Source organism: Notolepis coatsorum, assembly GCF_963971535.1.
Source record: "Notolepis coatsorum genome assembly, chromosome: 17".
In the NCBI taxonomy this organism is placed as follows: Eukaryota; Metazoa; Chordata; class Actinopteri; order Aulopiformes; family Paralepididae; genus Notolepis; species Notolepis coatsorum.
The window spans coordinates 87,245,217-87,263,799 of record NC_140181.1 but is presented as its reverse complement, the minus strand read 5'-3'; the positions used below and the strand labels follow the sequence as shown (position 1 = coordinate 87,263,799).

General features: G+C 43.2%; 1 protein-coding gene across 1 annotated transcript in view; it reads right to left on the bottom strand.

Annotated features, from left to right (window-relative positions):
- slc9a8 (solute carrier family 9 member 8) overlaps nt 1-18,583 on the bottom strand; it is an 84,177-nt gene that overhangs the window by 15,674 nt on the left and 49,920 nt on the right. Inside the window, exons 6-8 of the mRNA XM_084333116.1 lie at nt 14,016-14,240; nt 5,089-5,227; nt 2,361-2,466 (exon numbers count right to left, since the gene is read on the bottom strand). Coding sequence (XP_084189242.1) covers nt 2,361-2,466; nt 5,089-5,227; nt 14,016-14,240 — 470 coding nt within the window. The remainder of the gene's footprint in view (nt 1-2,360; nt 2,467-5,088; nt 5,228-14,015; nt 14,241-18,583) is intronic.

Sequence of the window (18,583 nt, the reverse complement as noted above, 5' to 3'; positions counted from 1 at the left end):
TTTCAAGTTTGTTCATGAAAACATGAATAAACTTCAATGACTAATATTCTTAAAGCAATAGCTTATAGTAGAGTCATCAATATTTTCTCTGCATTGATACCTCCATGTAAAAGACATATATCAAGTTAACACTTTGATCGCCATGGTTAAATTCATAATTTACCATCCCTAACCAGCTCTATTTGTCTATGGAGAAGTTCCCCTTCTTTGCAGGGCTATAACTTTTTAAATTCTATTGCTAAATTGACATTATTATGGCCCATTCAATGTCCTATATCCATTGTTCAGGGTGTAGCAACGTTATACTTTTTCATTCACATATTCATACTAAAATATGGTCTAAAGTATAAGTATGTTTTTATCGTTTTCTGCAGCTTTCTCCAGAACTTGATTTATAGCCCCAAATGCATTATATTGATGATCAAATACAGTTTGGTAGCGATCGGTGCCAGAAAAGAAAAATTTCAACTGGAGGTACTTCTAGAAGTTACTACGTATCATCTGATGATGACCGGATGGGCGGGGGGTCGTTTATAATTCCGTGGGCAACGTTATATCATTCACCTAGTGTGGGTCATATGATCATCAGAGCAGTTTATATGGAACACGTTAGAAAATAACGCTGGATCTTACCGTATCTTCCTCGCGCCGTTGGACGATCAGCTTGGAGTAGACAGTTTTCGATTATGGGATGTTGATTTAGATGAACCATTTCCAGGTTGTATAATACTATATACGTCCAAATAACGTTGTTTATTGAGTTAGGGCGAGCGATTGATTATCCTGTGTGTCGAGACGGAGTCCGGCTAACGATCGCGAGTGCCCGGACGAAATATGGATGAGCACTTCCTGTTTGGCGCGTCACTTCCTGTTGGCCGATCTGCCGATCGGCCACCAGATGGCGCTCTTGAACCGTTAGAGAGTTGAGTGGAGATCAGCAGTATATCTCAGGACCCCGGAGGAGAAATATGATTTCGATCACAGATTTTTGAAATATTGATATCAAAGACGAGTTACGGCGTCTTCGGCAGAATGAGCATGGTGAGCAAAGACGAGTTACGGCGTTCCCGGCAATTAAAGTGTTAATGGCCACTTTACACCTACTAATAATGTATATGCAAGCCTGTATATTCTGCTGCGTGGGAGAAGGTCAATCATCTATTCTTAAATTAAGCCCACTTTTCTTGCACAGTTCACACATCTTAAGACTGCTCTAGGGCTGTCCCCGACTAAGGATTTGGATAGTCGACTATGATTGGCCAAAATTTGCCGTTAGTAGACTATTGGTCAAAAAAAAAAGACAAAAAAGTATAATATATATTTTTTTTTTCATTCCATTTGGGCTGTGGGAGTCGAAAATCTCTGAAGGAGTCGACTGAAGGCTTCTTGTCCTCTGCAAAAGCATGCAATCAGTTTTTTTAATTTTTTATTTGTCTAGTCTAGTGTGTTCATTAGATGGGTGAAATCCTCTTTCAGTGCCTCTGTGCCTGTTTTCGTAGGCAGTTAGCCTCTGGTATGCGTGCCATTAGCGTTAGCCACGCTTCTAGGCCTCTTTTCTTTTGGAAAGGATAAAAAAATATATATATTTTATAATATATATATATATATATTTTTTTGTATTCGACTAAGAGGTTGGCAGTCGACTACGGCTCCTTTCGACCGATTAGTCGATTAATCGACTAATAGGGGTCAGCCCTAGACTGCTCACAGATTCAGTCCACAAAGAAACAAGGACATACATGGATGTGAAGCGTCACACATAGATTGAACTGGTGTTACACAAAGTGCAATGTCTGTGAACTGCCACTAGGGGTAGAGTGGCTAAGTGTGAGTGACTGAATTACTGAATGAATAATGAGTGAGTGCGTTAGTCATAGAGGGGCTTCACATAATTTTTTTTTAAAATAAAATCATCTGGTTTATCTTCCTTATTCAACGTGTAACTGTTTTACAGATTTTCTTTCATCATATTAATCTGTGTTTTGACTCGTTTAACTTGTAATCTCGACATCATTGCAAATCAGGGCAGTCCTCAATGATTCTCTAGTGTGAATGAAGGTTGACTAAATTACAAACACACAGAGTGATAGATGGATGGACCACGGCCTGTAGATGAAACTACCATGCTGATTTTCATTGCCCATGCACGTTGAATTAATTAAAACCGTTTTTTCTTGGTGGGAGAAACAGATGTCTACCCTGAAAGCTGACTTCCATTTATTTAAAGTGCATGGGAGGTGGCACTATGGTGGCCTATTCTCAGACCAGGTTTTTTCCTACACCCCCCCCCCCCCCCCCCCTTTAATAAGGCCTAACTATGACGGAGAGAAGTGTGTGTGTGTGTTGTTGTTTATACTGACCAGACAGTTTCATTCCCTCTGCCAGGCCATAAGGCAGGTAGGCAAAGATGATCATCATGCCGAACTCCAGGGAGGGAGTCTTCCTCAAATCAAAGTGCTTCAGGGACTGGTGTGAGAATTAAGGGGGACTTCAACTCAATAAGGTTCACTTACATACACAGATACAAATTACTTTTGATTCCACACACACACACACACACACGTTTGTATTACTATATACATTCTATAAACATCTGTAGAATATAGTCCCAGTCCTTAAAATGGCACTGCTACCTCTCAAACTGCACTAGGCAAGCAGCAGTCACCCCAGGGGGTTTGTTTGAAATGACACAAAAACAACAGCAGGTGCAACAGCAGCTCCAACAAGGACAGGAGAACAAATAAGCAACAAATTAACTACAAATAAAGACGCAGCATGAACTTTGAACATGCGTTTCATGAAATTGAGAGGTAAACTAATTTTCCAGCGATGCAGAAATGGCCACTCTCACTGTGTTAAGTAGTAAGCTAATCAAGTTGGGTAAGCTACTGAGCTAATGCTTACAACTCAAATTAATTTAATAATAATCAAGCTAGGTAAGCTAACTAGCTAATGCTTACAACTCTAGAAGGATTTCACGAGTTGTCTCACTTTGCCCTCTCTGGCTTTCAGTGAGGGAGGTGCGGCACCCACTACAGCAAACTACAGAATCTATGTTGCTGGTTTAACATATTTCTGAGTGGCGCTTTTATAGTAGGTGTAACTGCTAGAGAAAGAACCCCAACATTACCTTAAAGGGGCATGGAAACACTAGATATCAAAGAGACAATTCAAAATCGATGTATATGCAAGTAGAATAATCGTGTCACATTTGATAAAACAGTTTTACAAATGAAAAGATTTATTCTCAAGCAGCCTAATTTTAAGCTATCCGTCTTATGGGCCACCATGTTTATGTTCTCATGGATATACAGCCTCACTGGAGTCATAGCTTCTGGCAGTTCACCACACACACACACACATACACACTCCTACGCAGAGAGTTAAATGACATTCCAGATCAGATTCCACTGTCAAACATCTCTGCCTAAAGAGGCAGTAAACTAACCGGTGCTACTTCCCCTAAACATATTGAATAAAGAATATTATATAATTTCCCCCCTTATGTTTAAGTTTTAGGTTCAAGTTTGTTTATTTATTTTTTACCCAGGGACAGTGCACATTAACAATTTCAGTGCCGGCCATTTAACATTGAAAACCCCGTTGAGTGCCAGCATCCACTTCAACGATAGCGTTAAAAACGCATAATCTATGTTTTAAATTATGGCTATGTGTCTAATCTGCCTGTCGTTTATCAATGACTTGTTTGCAGTCAACATTGTCGAAACGGATTGTTTTTTTATCGGTTCATTTTCGTTTTATAGCATTTTGAAAAGCCCTCGTTTTCAAGGAAAATATTAAGATTCCGTGATAAAAGGCATTTACTGGAATATTCTAGAATACACAAAAACGTAATTTTTCGGCCTATTTATGAATCGTTTTCAAATAAACGCTATTATCGATAGTATATGTGTACTTATGCACGCTATAGAGACGGGCTGAAAAATCTATTCTCATTTCCTCATCAGCGATCACAGACACACATAGGGCAAACGCTTATATCTCCGTGAAAACAGGTCTGATTATCCTAAGACTGGTAAAAATAGATTCCTTACCTGAGATCAGATGTTATCCAAAAAGATTATTCCAATTCCTGATCGCCATTCCAAATATCGATCACGCTTATTGATTACAGTGTTGATACTGTAAATACATAATCCACAGGTTTTCCGGGCCGGCGAGCACAATCAACCTTCAGATGCCTTGAGGGAAAAATAAAATGAGGAAACTGACCACTCCCCCTGCATCAGTCAGAACTGATGGGGTGCAGTTACACAGGGAGAGACGATAGGGGGCGGTATCTTCCCAATTGAGCTCAGAGAGACTCTGCAGCACTAACCCGAGGCTTGATTGATGAAATATGAATTCAAATCACCAATAAATAAAAAATACGGCAAACAAACGACATTTCATGTCGTCGGCACTCAATGGGAGGTCTGATAAGACGACAATTGTCGTGGCTGGCACTCAAAGTGTTAATGAACATCTTCAGTTTCCACATCAATGTAAATGTGCCAGATTTTAGCTAATTAGCTCGTTTCCATCTGTAGTCCCTGCCTAACATGCATGCCTTTATGGTGTGGGAGGAAACTGGAGTACTCAGAGGAAACCCACGCAAACACAGGGAGAACATGTAAACTCCACACAGAAAGGCCCCCTCCTGGGGTTCGAACCCAGGACCTTCTTGCTGTGAGGCAGCAGTGCTAACCACTGTGCCATATTGTAGCCTACTTTACTAATCAGAACTGAAAATGAGTTGGAAAATGTGACATGATTATTTGACTTGAAAATATGAATTCATTTAGAATTTTCCCTTTGACTTCTAATGATTTCATTCTCCGTTCACCCTGCGTCTAACCCTAACCTGTGTCAGTCCATAGTCAGCACCAAGAAATACCCTAACCTGTGTCAGTGCATAGTCAGCACCAAGAAATACCCTAACCTGTGTCAGTGCATAGTCAGCCCCAAGAAATATCCTAACCTACATACTAAGTCTAACTCTAAAATTGCCAATTTTCAAAGTGACGACAGGCAAGACACACACTTACTGTACACACACACAGACAGACACACACACAGAGAGGATACGAGGGCGGAGATGAGACCAGTCAGGGTTCCAAGGGCAGCGGAACCAAAGAACATTTTCAGGAAGTAGCCGAGTGCCTGAACAAACGTCTCCCAGCCCGTTACCATGGAGTTGTCTGCGCGAGCGAAGCCCTCTGCCGTGCTGAGAGAGGAAGAGGAAGAGAGAGAGAGAGGAAGAGAAAATTGTGAAATTGAGTTTGATTGATACAGTAGTTACAGTGGTTTTGTATTTAAAGGACAATTCCATAATCCGATGACAAACTATTTGGTAGCCCCATCACAAGAAAAGGGAAACATGTTTAATTCTCTACAGTAGTTGATTGACTGAGCTCATGATACAAGAACAACAACAACATAAATATGATATTTAAAACAAGATTTCCTGTATTTTGCTTCTGTAAAACGTAGTGTTGTGTTTGTAAACACTGGGGTAAAGGTTAACAAAGTTACAACAAGTGTACTTCCCATCTAACACATTCCACATTTATATAGTCAATGATCTGGATTGGGATTTACTATGCTACAGTACAATGTCATCTCACACAATCCTATGTAATATATACATCTGTCCCTAGAGGGCAGTGGAGCTCCACCACCAAATCCTAAGAACATCCAATCTTCCATACAGGTATGGTTGTGGGTGGTAGTGTTTCTTACAGGTATGGTTGTGGGTGGTAGTGTTTCTTACAGGTATGGTTGTGGGTGGTAGTGTGTTTTACAGGTATGGTTGTGGGTGGTAGTGTTTCTTACAGGTATGGCCGTGGGTGGTAGTGTTTCTTACAGGTATGGTTGTGGGTGGTAGTGTTTCTTACAGGTATGGTTGTAGGTGGTAGTGTTTCTTACAGGTATGGTTGTGGGTGGTAGTGTTTCTTACAGGTATGGTTGTGGGTGGTAGTGTTTCTTACAGGTATGGTTGTGGGTGGTAGTGTGTTTTACAGGTATGGTTGTGGGTGGTAGTGTTTCTTACAGGTATGGTTGTGGGTGGTAGTGTTTCTTACAGGTATGGTTGTGGGTGGTAGTGTGTTTTACAGGTATGGTTGTGGGTGGTAGTGTTTCTTACAGGTATGGTTGTGGGTGGTAGTGTTTCTTACAGGTATGGTTGTAGGTGGTAGTGTTTCTTACAGGTATGGCTGTGAGTGGTAGTGTTTCTTACAGGTATGGTTGTGGGTGGTAGTGTTTCTTACAGGTATGGTTGTGGGTGGTAGTGTTTCTTACAGGTATGGCTGTGGGTGGTAGTGTGTTTTACAGGTATGGTTGTGGGTGGTAGTGTGTCTATGAGAGTAGATGAACAGTTACCTCCTGTGTTTAATCCAGGATTAAAGTCCTGTTTTGTAAATAGAGGGCGACTGTATCACAATACCTTTAAATAGACAGGGAGAAGCAGGGTAATGGAGTTTCTCCTGACTATGCAGGCAAATCTTGTTCTAACTGTTCACACTGTTATTTGTGTGTCCACTGTCCAGACATCACCAACTGTGGCAACAATGCGCCAGGAACTATGTACGCCGGCGACGTGACATTCCAAAGTGGAAGCGTGAGGAACGGAGACAATTAATTTAATTAATTAATTCCACGGCCTGCTGTCTGTATTGTCCTCCGTGCCCGTACCGTTCTGCTGCTCTGACACTCTGAAGCACCTCCGTCACTCTGGACCCGTCGTCGTGTGGCACGTTTGCGAGTGACGCAAATTAAACACTTTGAAATCTGCTTTGAGTAGAATCGGATTGGAATCACATTTCAAACCACCTCCAAATGTGGTTTGCATTTGATGTGTCCAGACCTTCTAAAAATCAATCTGGATACAATCTGGATATGCCAAAAAAATGTATTGGGATGTGAACAAGGCCACAGTCGGTTGCAGATAAAGGTCAGGCTACAGAGTATACAGTATACATATGGTTATCTGAGACAGAGGGTTGTCGTGAATATCAAGTGTAGCCACTAAAGTACACTTTAGCTTACACCTATGAACAACAAGTCTCCTGTGTCACATATATCTTCGTCTAATTGGTCAAAACCACTGACTGGCAGCTTATCAGGCCTCATCACTAAACACCTTAATGGTGACCGAGTTCAAGTGGGCCACGGTTAGCTCTGATTCATTAGTGTTTTGCAGCGATGATTCCCTCCCGGCCTTGTACACACCTGTCCCGCCAGAGTCTGAATACCAATTAGCAACGCTTGGTTCGTTATCTTGACCTGCAATTGTGCAACTAGGCTTAGATGGATGATGAACGACGAGTGGAGAAGTAGGCGCACACACACACACACACACACACACACACACACACACACACACACACACACACACACACACACACACACACACACACACAAGCTTTATGAATAGGATAACTGGGAAATAGAGCCAACCAGAATAATGATCTCAGATCTGTATAATGTTGCACCAGAGTGTTCATCTATTCTTTCTCTTGCTGCCTATCTATCTATTTATATGTATATATATATGCATTATTATTATTATATCTACATGTTGGGTAGTGGTGGGGTAGCATCTATCGATCTACACGTTGGGTTGTTGTGGCCATTGGGGGCCATGTGGTAGGGTATGTAGTAAGGATGGCACAATACCACTTTTTCATGTCCGATACCGATATCACAGCCTTGAGTATCTTCCGATACCATCCGATACTGTTTCCCCTGCTCTTAAAAACAAAAACCTGTATTTAACCTAGCCATCTATAAAACATCAGGCTAAAACGGTGAAACAAATACTCCCCTAAAGGAAGAAATACATAGCATAGGCCACTTAGTGCTGCTGCTTTTTATTTCGTTCAAATCTTTTAGTTAATAAGTTAATAAGACTACGACTACAAAAAATAAAAAATAAAAAAAGACTACAACGATTTCATGATGGCTTCCTGTCCTTGTGTCTAAACCGTCCGTTTTCCGGTGCAATGCACAGAGATTTAAGCTCATATTTAGCTAATAACCCTTAAAATCATTGGTAAACAAACATAGTGCTGAAAATACACTTTGACTGCTGTTTTGATAGGGTTAGGCTCTTTACTCTTGGCTACGTTTGAAAAAGAAACACAACATCAGTTAATACGGACTGTATTGATCTATTTGTGATGTGAAATAAATCACCTGATATCAAGTTAGCTTATATCAACTCCAGATGTCAGTCGTGAAACTCAAGGTGGCAACGTTTTCCAAGAATTTAGAAATAAACTTGCACACTTGCTTGTACTTATTTGGGATAGCCGTGTCGGAGATAAAATGCCATCCTTTCCATGATGAATGCAAGTGTTTAATTAAGTTTGTGGACGTTTCCAGTGTTGCCATCACCCCTAGAAATACTTAAGCATTACATCACGCGCAGGAGTGGTTTGTGAACAATAAACCATGCCTAGGGGTGGTCGTTAGACCCCCCTAGGCATGGTTTATTGTTCACAAATCACGACTGCAAGTGGTGTAAAGCTTTTATACAACTGCCAGATTCATCCAACCTTATTTCTATACAATAAACACACATTAATCGAAGATTTATTGAAAAAACCATCCGCCAGAAAAAGTAGTTCCCACAACTACAAAAAAGACAAGTTGCCTCCATGTGGAAGCAGCTTGAAGTGTATCCAACCAAACTAACACATCCAACTGTGTATTATTGGAATGATTGAGAGAAGTTGCCTCATGTGGAAGCAGCTTGAAGTGCATCCAACCAACTAACACATCCAACTGTGTATTATTGGAATGATTGATTGAAAATGTTATTACCAGATGCTGAATGGGTACAATACAGTACGGCTCAATACACACAATTGTTAAGGGAATGCAGACCTACTTTCCATAGAACTTCATTCTTAGATGCTTCTATATAAAGTAGGTAAAACAAATTAAAAAGTTTTCTTTGCCCTATAGGAAAAAAAACGTTTTCTTCGCCCTATTTTTTTATTTATTTCTTTTAGCCTAAACTTAACCAGTTGGAAACCAGGGGTACAGTAATAAAATTAGCAATCAACCAATCAATCAATTCAATAGACCATGCTCACTTAAAACAGCGCTGCTTCTCTCTCAGTCTGACTCCCCCGCTGTTGCAGACAGGAGTGTGTGTGTGTGTGTGCGCGTGTGTGTGTGTGTGTGTGTGTGTGTTTGTGGGTACGCCAGCGTCGGACAGTGTGAGAGTGAACGCTGCAGTCAGTGGGAAGGAAGTAGAAATTTAAATCAATCAATTAATCAATCAATCCGCGATTTTTCTTTTGTTCTAGATTGACTCAAGACCCATCAATTACATCATCCAACATTGTTTAAAGGACTAACACATTCCCCTTGACAGAATCGCTTCATATTTAGTCGTTATGACGCTATCAACATTCTGGCGCTATCAACATTCTCCCGGAGTGAGCCGGCGGAGTGATTATGTGATTCGGTTCTGGGCGGGTCCTGAGCCCAGGACCGTGGATTGTTGCCAATAAAGACGTGTAAATGGACTGTTTCAGCCAATCAGAATCGAGAAATTTGCATGCCGTTGTATAATAGACATTACACTCTGCTGTTTTGCCTTTTTCTTCTTTGAGCTTAAAATAACTCCACACAGCCGACATGATCAAGTTCACCAAGGTTCAGCTAACACTAACATTGTTGTTGCTATTACTGTTCACATGACACTGTTCGCTTTACGGCACGTATAGGATCGGAAAATACTTCCTGTTTTTCCGATATCCGATCCTGTGAATTTGGCCGGTATCGGACCGATACCGAATATCGGATCGGTGCCATCCCTAGTATGTAGCATCCATCATCTAGCTACATGTTGGGTTGTGGTGGCCATTTGGGGCCATGTGGTAGGGTATGTATGTAGCATCAGCATGGTCAATACCTGAAGCGCTCATTTGAACTATTTCCTCCTGCACCCACACCGCTTACCCTAAACCAGGTGTGTATCCTACTCCCTACCCCTACACCCTTTACCCTAAACCGGTTTCAATACTACTACAGTATATTACCGATGATCAACTAGAAATGGCAAATGACAGCAGAGGGAAAAAAATTACCACGGTCAAACGTCATCTACCATTTGAGTCGGCAGCTGCGTAGCCGAGCGAGAGATTGGCGGACGTGGGACACCGATGGGCACCGATGGGCACCGCATGTAGCTTCTCGGTGAGACAGCCAGACCAAAATGAGGCACTAACTGCAAGCAGAACCGCCAGGGCCGTTCAGCGTTGTTCATTATTCATGACTTAATTTACTCTGCCGGGGCACGCAGCCACTTGAGAGATCATTTTGCACATTTAGCCAGGGTGTGAGAATGACGGATAGAGAGGGAGGAGCAGGAGGCGCAGGGAGACAGTAGGGGGATAGGATGACAGCGACACGAACAAACAAGGGACGACTGCCAACAACCTGTTTCCGTCAAACTAGTCTGTCGAGGTTCTGGCTGTTAGTACCGTATGCGTGTGTGTGTGTGTGTACTTGTACTGTATGTCAGCCAGTCTATGGGGGAAACATTGAATCATCAATATTTTCATTTTGCAGTGTGACAAAGAACTGTGCTCTGCATGTTTCAAAACACTGTAATGAAAGAATCCCGTTTAAATCGACCACAATACAACACGGATATCAGTGGCTGATTGACCATGTTTTTCCTAAAAAAAGGAAAATAGGCTGACTTTCTGGACATGACTATGTTTAGCCACGGATACCGGAATCGCCACAGATACTGGGATTTCAAACCACACGCAATCGATGGGATCGGATTAGCCATTTACCAAGCCTCGGTTAAATATCACAGTTAAATCAGAAAACAAATCAATATAATCACAGTTTATGTCAAGGTACAAGGTACTGAACAATGCCTGTATTATATTGATACAGTGACGGCAAGTATCGATATAAAAAATGACAATACCATTTTGCTGCAATAAAAAGTGAGTGAAAACATTATCTTATTAGATAAAACAGATGATTATGATATCGTCAGATGTGTAGAATTCACCTACTAACAGTATATGAATATTCTTATTGCAGATGTTCGCGAGATTTCCATTGGCAACATAATTTGCTGTTGAAAAAAGTAATACATTGCAATATATCGCAATATTACAATATTGTGACTCTAGTACCATGATCATTTCATATCCTGGGGCCTTTGGTGATTCCTACTACTAATGAGCGATATACACACATATATATATATATATATATATATATATGAGCGATATATTTTTATAAAGCATCCAAGATGAACTAAAATGGACGCACAACTGCTTTGATACATAATGCAAAATCTGAGTGACATGATATTGAATTGGCCCGACGTATGGAGTTGCAACAGTCCATCCTCTATGACAAGCCATCATGCTTTCATAATCATATAGAAATGAAGAGTCGAGAGTTCGTCATCCGCTGTGCAATTGTAACTTAACAGGTCTGTTATAGATGTGAAGCTGCATGCTGCCATCACTGATTTCATTTTGAGAGTAGTTATGCTCAATCGGTGTATTGAATTGCAGACGGGTGCTACATAAACAGTAGTGCTACAATAGTGCTACATAAACAGCAGGGGACAAGCAAAGCTGACATCATCTTTTTTTTGTAATAGTTTTTTCTCCCCCCTTTTTCCGTATTTTTCTCCCAACCCCCAATTTAGTCGCTATGCCAATTCCCTTCCTGGTCGTTGCGCACTTACCCCCTACCGTCGGTCTGGGATGGTGAAGACTACCACACGCTTCCTCCGACACTCAGTCAACCAACTGCTTCTTTTCACCTGACAGCGAGGACTCTCACTGGGGGAGTGTAACGCGTGGGAAGATCACACTACCTCCCCCAGTTCCCTTCCTTGCTGAGCAGGCGCCCCAACCGACCTGTAGGAGTCGCTGTTTACAACAACCAGGATACATACCCCACCGGCTTCCCACCCGCTAACACTGCCAATTGTGTTAGTATGGATGACCGACCAAGCCGGAGGTACCGCTGACAGCTGGATTCAATCCCAGTGTCTCTGCAGTGGTAGGCAGGCGCTTAGTCCGCTGCGCTACCCAGCCGCCCTGCTGACATCATCTTTCTATCATCTTTCTATATTATTCAATACATTGTTTTCCATTTATTTCAACTGAGCGCAGGTTACAGTTGTGGCCAAACCAAATAAATCAGAAGGTTTAAATGGAAACTGGGGTGAAGGAGGGCCATATTAGATCATTATTAGAGTTAGATATCGTTTGATTTCTTTCGATCCTGGTGCCAAAATCAATACTTCAAAACAATGCCGGTTCCTAGACGGTTCCAAAATGTATAAAGAAAAAAATCTTCTTTTAATAAAAACCAAACACATAGAGTTTCCAATTTAAAGCTAGTTTTGGAATGAAACATGTATTGAAATGATATGTTATCATATGAAATCTTTTCACAACAAATCTAAGGAATAACCTTTAGAAACCATGACCAACATTACCCTTAAAATATGCTTCGTTATATAGCAAATGTGGCAGGGGTAGGACACCACAGATAATTTCTTGGTTCCAAGGATCCAGTTTTTATCTCGAGACACTTTGTTAACTCAGTTCTAATGCTATATCACACTATCTTGAGTTTTCAGAGGTTCAAACGTCTTTCCCCAAACTACATACTTGATTTGCAGACAGAAAGGGGACAGAGAGAGGCCTACTTGGGGAGCATGCTGGACAGAAAGCAGGGACTGAGAGAGGCCTACTTGGGGAGCATGATGGACAGAAAGGGGACATAGAGAGGCCTACTTGGGGAGCATGATGGACAGAAAGGGGACATAGAGAGGCCTACTTGGGGAGCATGATGGACAGAAAGGGGACAGAGAGAGGCCTACTTGGGGAGCAGCAGGATGGACAGAAAAGGGACAGAGAGAGGCCTACTTGGGGAGCAGCAGGATGGACAGAAAAGGGACAGAGAGAGGCCTACTTGGGGAGCAGCAGGATGGACAGAAAAGGGACTGAGAGAGGCCTACTTTGTGAGCGCGATGGACAGAAAGGGGACAGAGAGAGGCCTACTTGGTGAGCATGAGGGACAGAAAGGGGACAGAGAGAGGCCTACTTGGGGAACAGGATGGACAGAAAGGGGACAGAGAGAGGCCTACTTGGGGAGCATGATGGACAGAAAGGGGACAGAGAGAGGCCTACTTGGTGAGCATGATGGACAGAAAGGGGACAGAGAGAGGCCTACTTGGTGAGCATGATGGACAGAAAGCGGGGACTGAGAGAGGCCTACTTGGGGAACAGGATGGACAGAAAGGGGAGAGAGAGGCCTACTTGGGGAGCATGAGGATGGACAGAGAGAGGCCTACTTGGGGAGCATGATGGACAGAAAGCGGGGACAGAGAGAGGCCTACTTGGGGAACAGGATGGACAGAAAGAGGACAGAGAGGCCTACTTGGTGAGCATGATGGACAGAAAGCGGGGACAGAGAGAGGCCTACTTGGGGAACAGGATGGACAGAAAGAGGACAGAGAGGCCTACTTGGGGAGCAGCAGGATGGACAGAGAGAGGCCTACTTGGGGAGCATGATGGACAGAAAGCGGGGACAGAGAGAGGCCTACTTGGTGAGCATGATGGACAGAAAGCGGGGACAGAGAGAGGCCTACTTGGGGAGCATGAGGGACAGAAAGGGGACAGAGAGAGGCCTACTTGGGGAGCATGAGGGACAGAGAGAGGCCTACTTGGGGAGCATGAGGGACAGAGGCCTACTTGGGGAGCATGAGGGACAGAGAGAGGCCTACTTGGGGAGCATGAGGGACAGAGAGAGGCCTACTTGGTGAGCATGAGGGACAGAGGCCTACTTGGGGAGCATGAGGGACAGAGAGAGGCCTACTTGGGGAGCATGAGGGACAGAGAGAGGCCTACTTGGTGAGCATGAGGGACAGAGAGAGGCCTACTTGGGGAGCATGAGGGACAGAGAGAGGCCTACTTGGGGAGCATGAGGGACAGAGAGAGGCCTACTTGGTGAGCACGATGGACACAGCGTCGTTGAGGATGCTCTCTCCGAACACCAGCATGTTGAGGACCGGGTCCACGTTGAGGGCGTTGAAGATGGCGATGGTCGCCACAGGGTCCACCGCCGAGATCAGGGAGCCGAAGGCAAAGCTACGGGAGAAAAGAGGACAGAAGTTAACAGATAACATGGTACCCAGCAACACAACAGCAAAGAGGCTACAGCAGGAGAAACTACAGGCGACCAAGGATTATGACCCGTCTCCATCTTGTACACTTCATATTGGTTATGAGTGTTGTCTTGTAACTTCTCCATCTTGTATGTTTCATATTGGTCATGAGTGTTGTCTTGTAACTTCTCCATCTTGTACACTTCATATTGGTTATGAGTGTTGTCTTGTAACTTCTCTATCTTGTACATTTCATATTGGTCATGAGTGTTGTCTTGTAACTTCTCTATCTTGTACGTTTCATATTGGTCATGACTCATGAGTATTGTCTTTGTCTTGTACGTCTCTATCCTGTACGTCTTTATTGGTTATGAGTGTTGTCTTGTAACAGGACTAACCTGGTCACATAACGGTTCAAAGAATAAGGAGACACAACGATTCATGGGAACAGAGGAACATATGGTCAATGGACACACGGTTATCCACGGAGAGGAAAATCCCCATGGCCATCGGTCAACGTGCAAACTGAATTAGAGGGGCAGGCACACAGGAAGTGAGCCGTGGATAAACACTAACCTACGAGCGGACCGACACAAACAAGCAACAGCCTTGGCTATCGAAGGCCAGGTTTGAGCCCTCCAACAACAACAACAACACACGCACGTACATGTAAGACACACACACACGGCTTGTGGCGGTAGTTGGCGATACCGGTGTTACTCGTTGTTCAGGCAACCTCACAGAGTACATTACTTGCCTATGGGTAGGGGTGTGCTTTTTTTTATATAGACATAATTGATATGCATAATTTTCACATATCAGGCATAATTTTCACACATCAGTGACCACATTCATCAAAAATAAAAATAGAAACTGTAAAATACTAAGCGCATTATCTATACTTTCAAATCACTAGTAGATTTAACTTCACGTGATGCAGAGAAAAAAGGCTCTAGAGACGAGACGACAAGGATTTCGGCTTTAAACCCTGCAAGACCAGCAAGCGTATGTTTAGGTGATGCGCTAAATAACATCTACATTGATCCTGAACTGATAGAAAATGTACTGACAGAAAAGGCATCACTGTTCTTTAAGCTGTAGTTAAAGATCAAATTAAGTGCTCTACAGGTATTGAGCGTCATTTTGTAAAAATGCCCGGTGTCACCGGTATTACCGGTGCTGTCTTGAGTTTATTAGTCACGGGAAATTTCACATCACCACGGCAACCCACACGTCACACACACACACCCACCCACACACAATGCATAAGCACAAACAAAGATGTTACATGTAAAACAGTCAGAGGCTTCTCTTCTCAGAAAGGGTAGGGTTGTGTGGAGAGGGAGGCGGCTAATGTTATCTCAAGTTATCTGCTGTAGTATCTTACTGGAACCCTCTGATGGCTTTATACTTGACTGGAAGCTGAAAGTGCCAGAAGAGTGGCCAGCAGGGGGCATTAATTTCCTCTGAGCCAAGGTACCACCACCCACTTTCACAAGGAAAGCCTTTTAAGACTGAAAGTGTGCTTTTTTTCTGTGAAATCCTGCAACAGAATACCGTATAGAGGCGCGAAGGAGGAGAGAATGGGAGCGGTAACCCCAGGCGTTCTGGTGGGAATCTCCAAACATACATGTGACATTCTCATGCGTGTTAGGAAGCATGGGAAGCTGGGATGGTCTCAGGTTGAATAGGGCAATAGACATATTTTCAAAAGAAATGTTAACTTTTTGAATACCAAGGTGGCTGTTAAACATTTAGCAGGCTGTCGATTTAAAACCACAAGGGTTGTATTTTGTACATTTTATGAGTACAGCCACCTTCTGATTAAAAAGTCTTGCATTTCAAGCTAACATCTAACCCGTTCTAGTGACTAGCTGGTCCTTAAGGTCCCCTGAGTTTGCTCTGAACAGGGTAAATCTGCATTTTGCTATGATGCCCTCTAGCTCATGAAATTAACTACAACAGTCCTTAAAGCTTGTGATTCTCCCCCCTGTGGCAGAGTTTAAGACATTGATCTCCAACCTTTGTCAATCAAGTTGTATGTGTTTTAATTGATTTGCTATCCTTACTTATTGTATTGTTATTTTTTTGGCTTATTTCTGCATGTACACTCGACAGAACTGTAAATGAGGGAAACCTCAGTTGCCTTTTGAGTTTAAATAAAGGTTTGAATGAACTGTTCCACACTTTTTCCAGTCTCCAGATCTTCTAGACAGGGTTGTCCTCTGAGCCCAGGACTATTCGCGCTTTCCCTCGAACCATTGGCCCAATTTATTAGGCAATCGGAGGACATCGTCCCCATAATGGTCAATAATACTCCACACAAAATTGCTCTCTATGCGGATGACCTACTGATTTTTATGGACGACCCCTCCCGGTCGGCCACAAAATTACTGGGAATAATCGACGACTTTGGTAAATTGTCAGGCTTTAAGATGAACTGGAACAAATCAGCCTGCCTACCTCTTAATGAGCTGGCCAAGGCGGTGCGACTACCAGCTGATATCCCCATAGTGGAACATTTTAAATACTTGGGCATAGAGATATTCCCCACGCTGAGTCAAACTACTAAGTACAACTTCACGGGTACTTATGAGAAAATACGCCAGGATCTAGACAGGTGGTCGTCCCTTCCTAACTCCTTACAAGCCCGGGCTTCCATAATCAAAATGAACGTCCTGCCTAGGATACATTTTGTTAGCTCAATGCTCCCCCTGCCCCCTCCAATAGACCACTGGCGCAAGGTACAATCGATGGTATCTAAGTTTATCTGGAATAACAAACGCCCGAGAATCAAAAGAGCTACTACTCAACGTAGGAAACAAGATGGGGGCCTCGCAATCCCTGATTTTAAGCTTTATTTCTGGTCCTTTTCACTGAGACCTCTGATGTGCTGGCTAGACCCTGTAGAGGCTGTATCTTGGCGCTCCTTAGAAGCGGCGGCGGTTTCACCGCTAAGATTGCAGGATGTAGTGTACTCCACTGTCCCTATTTCGAAATGCCGACTAAGGTATGGACCGAACATAACTCACGTGATCCAGACGTGGCGTAATGTACAGAAGTCGTGTGGGGTTAAATGCCCATGGCACCTGGACTCTCCAATTTTTAATAATCAGCAACTACTTGTTGGGCACAAGCCGGTTAGTATTCCTCAATGGCAAAGGAGGGGAGTTCATACTCTGGAGGATATTTATGATAAGAACGGCCTTCGGGCGTTTCAGGACTTAAGAGAATTTTATGATCTTCCCGGCGAGTCCTTCTTTCTTTACCTTCAACTAAGGTCAGCGCTGAGGGCGCATAGCGTGCCGTGGGCTCAAGCTTTGCAACCACACCCCTTCCTCAGGCTCATAGTGGACAGGACGACCTCCAGAGGGTTTGTCTCAGACTTTTATATGCTCTTAATTCAATCCACGTATAAAAATTTGTCATTGGATACAATCTGGCGTGTGGATATCCCGGAGTTGGACCCCGAGTTTGACTGGGATGATGTTTGGGCAAATGTGGCATTGTCTTCCCGCAACCCCAATCACCAGCAAATTAATTTTAATTATATTCATAGGACCTATCTTACACCTAGGAAGCTATTTGCTATGGGACTGGTAACCGACTCTCGGTGCACTTTAGTGTTGTCAAAAATATCGAAGTATCGATAAATATCGATACTGAATATTTAAAACAGTTACGATACTCATTTCCCGAAATACCGATACTTTCTGTAGTATCGGTACCCGCTGGCAGTGTTCTACCGGAAGTTTGTTGACACGCTGTTCAGAGCACGCTTGCCCCTCCAGCTGTTCAGAGCACGCTTCCCCCTCCAGCCCTCCCCCTCACAGAGCGAGCCGTCGGCGTCTTCACTCTTCAGTAAACATTTTAGCTGAGTGAACTAAGATGGCAGATGCAGCGCCTCCACAACTTAAAGATAAAGAAAACAGCAGAAGTGCTGTTTGGAAGTACTTCGGTTTTGAAGTAAACACAGAAGGGAAAGTTAAAGATGTCACAATGCCCATTTGCAAGCGGTGTTACAGGGCAGTGCCAACGAAAGGTGCCAACACCTCAAATATGGCAAAACACCTGAAGGACCGGCACGCGGATCTCCACAAAGAAATGAAAGAGGTTTGTGACTGAAGCATTAAACCACTAACTCTAGTTTAATACAAGATACGTTGTCTACTGATGGCGCATCATATCAACAGCTGATTCGTTGTACGTTACAGCTATTAGCTAACGTTAGATAGCTACTGCTAGGCGTTCCTCTGTTAGCTTATGCTAGCTAGCCGGCTACCGCATGGAAACGGAGTAAAATTACGTGTAAACGTTATGTCGAGGTCATACAATACTACACTCGACACGAGGTTGGTTAACGTTACCAGCCCCGGAGAAATCTCTCTCTCTAATGAAAATTGTTGT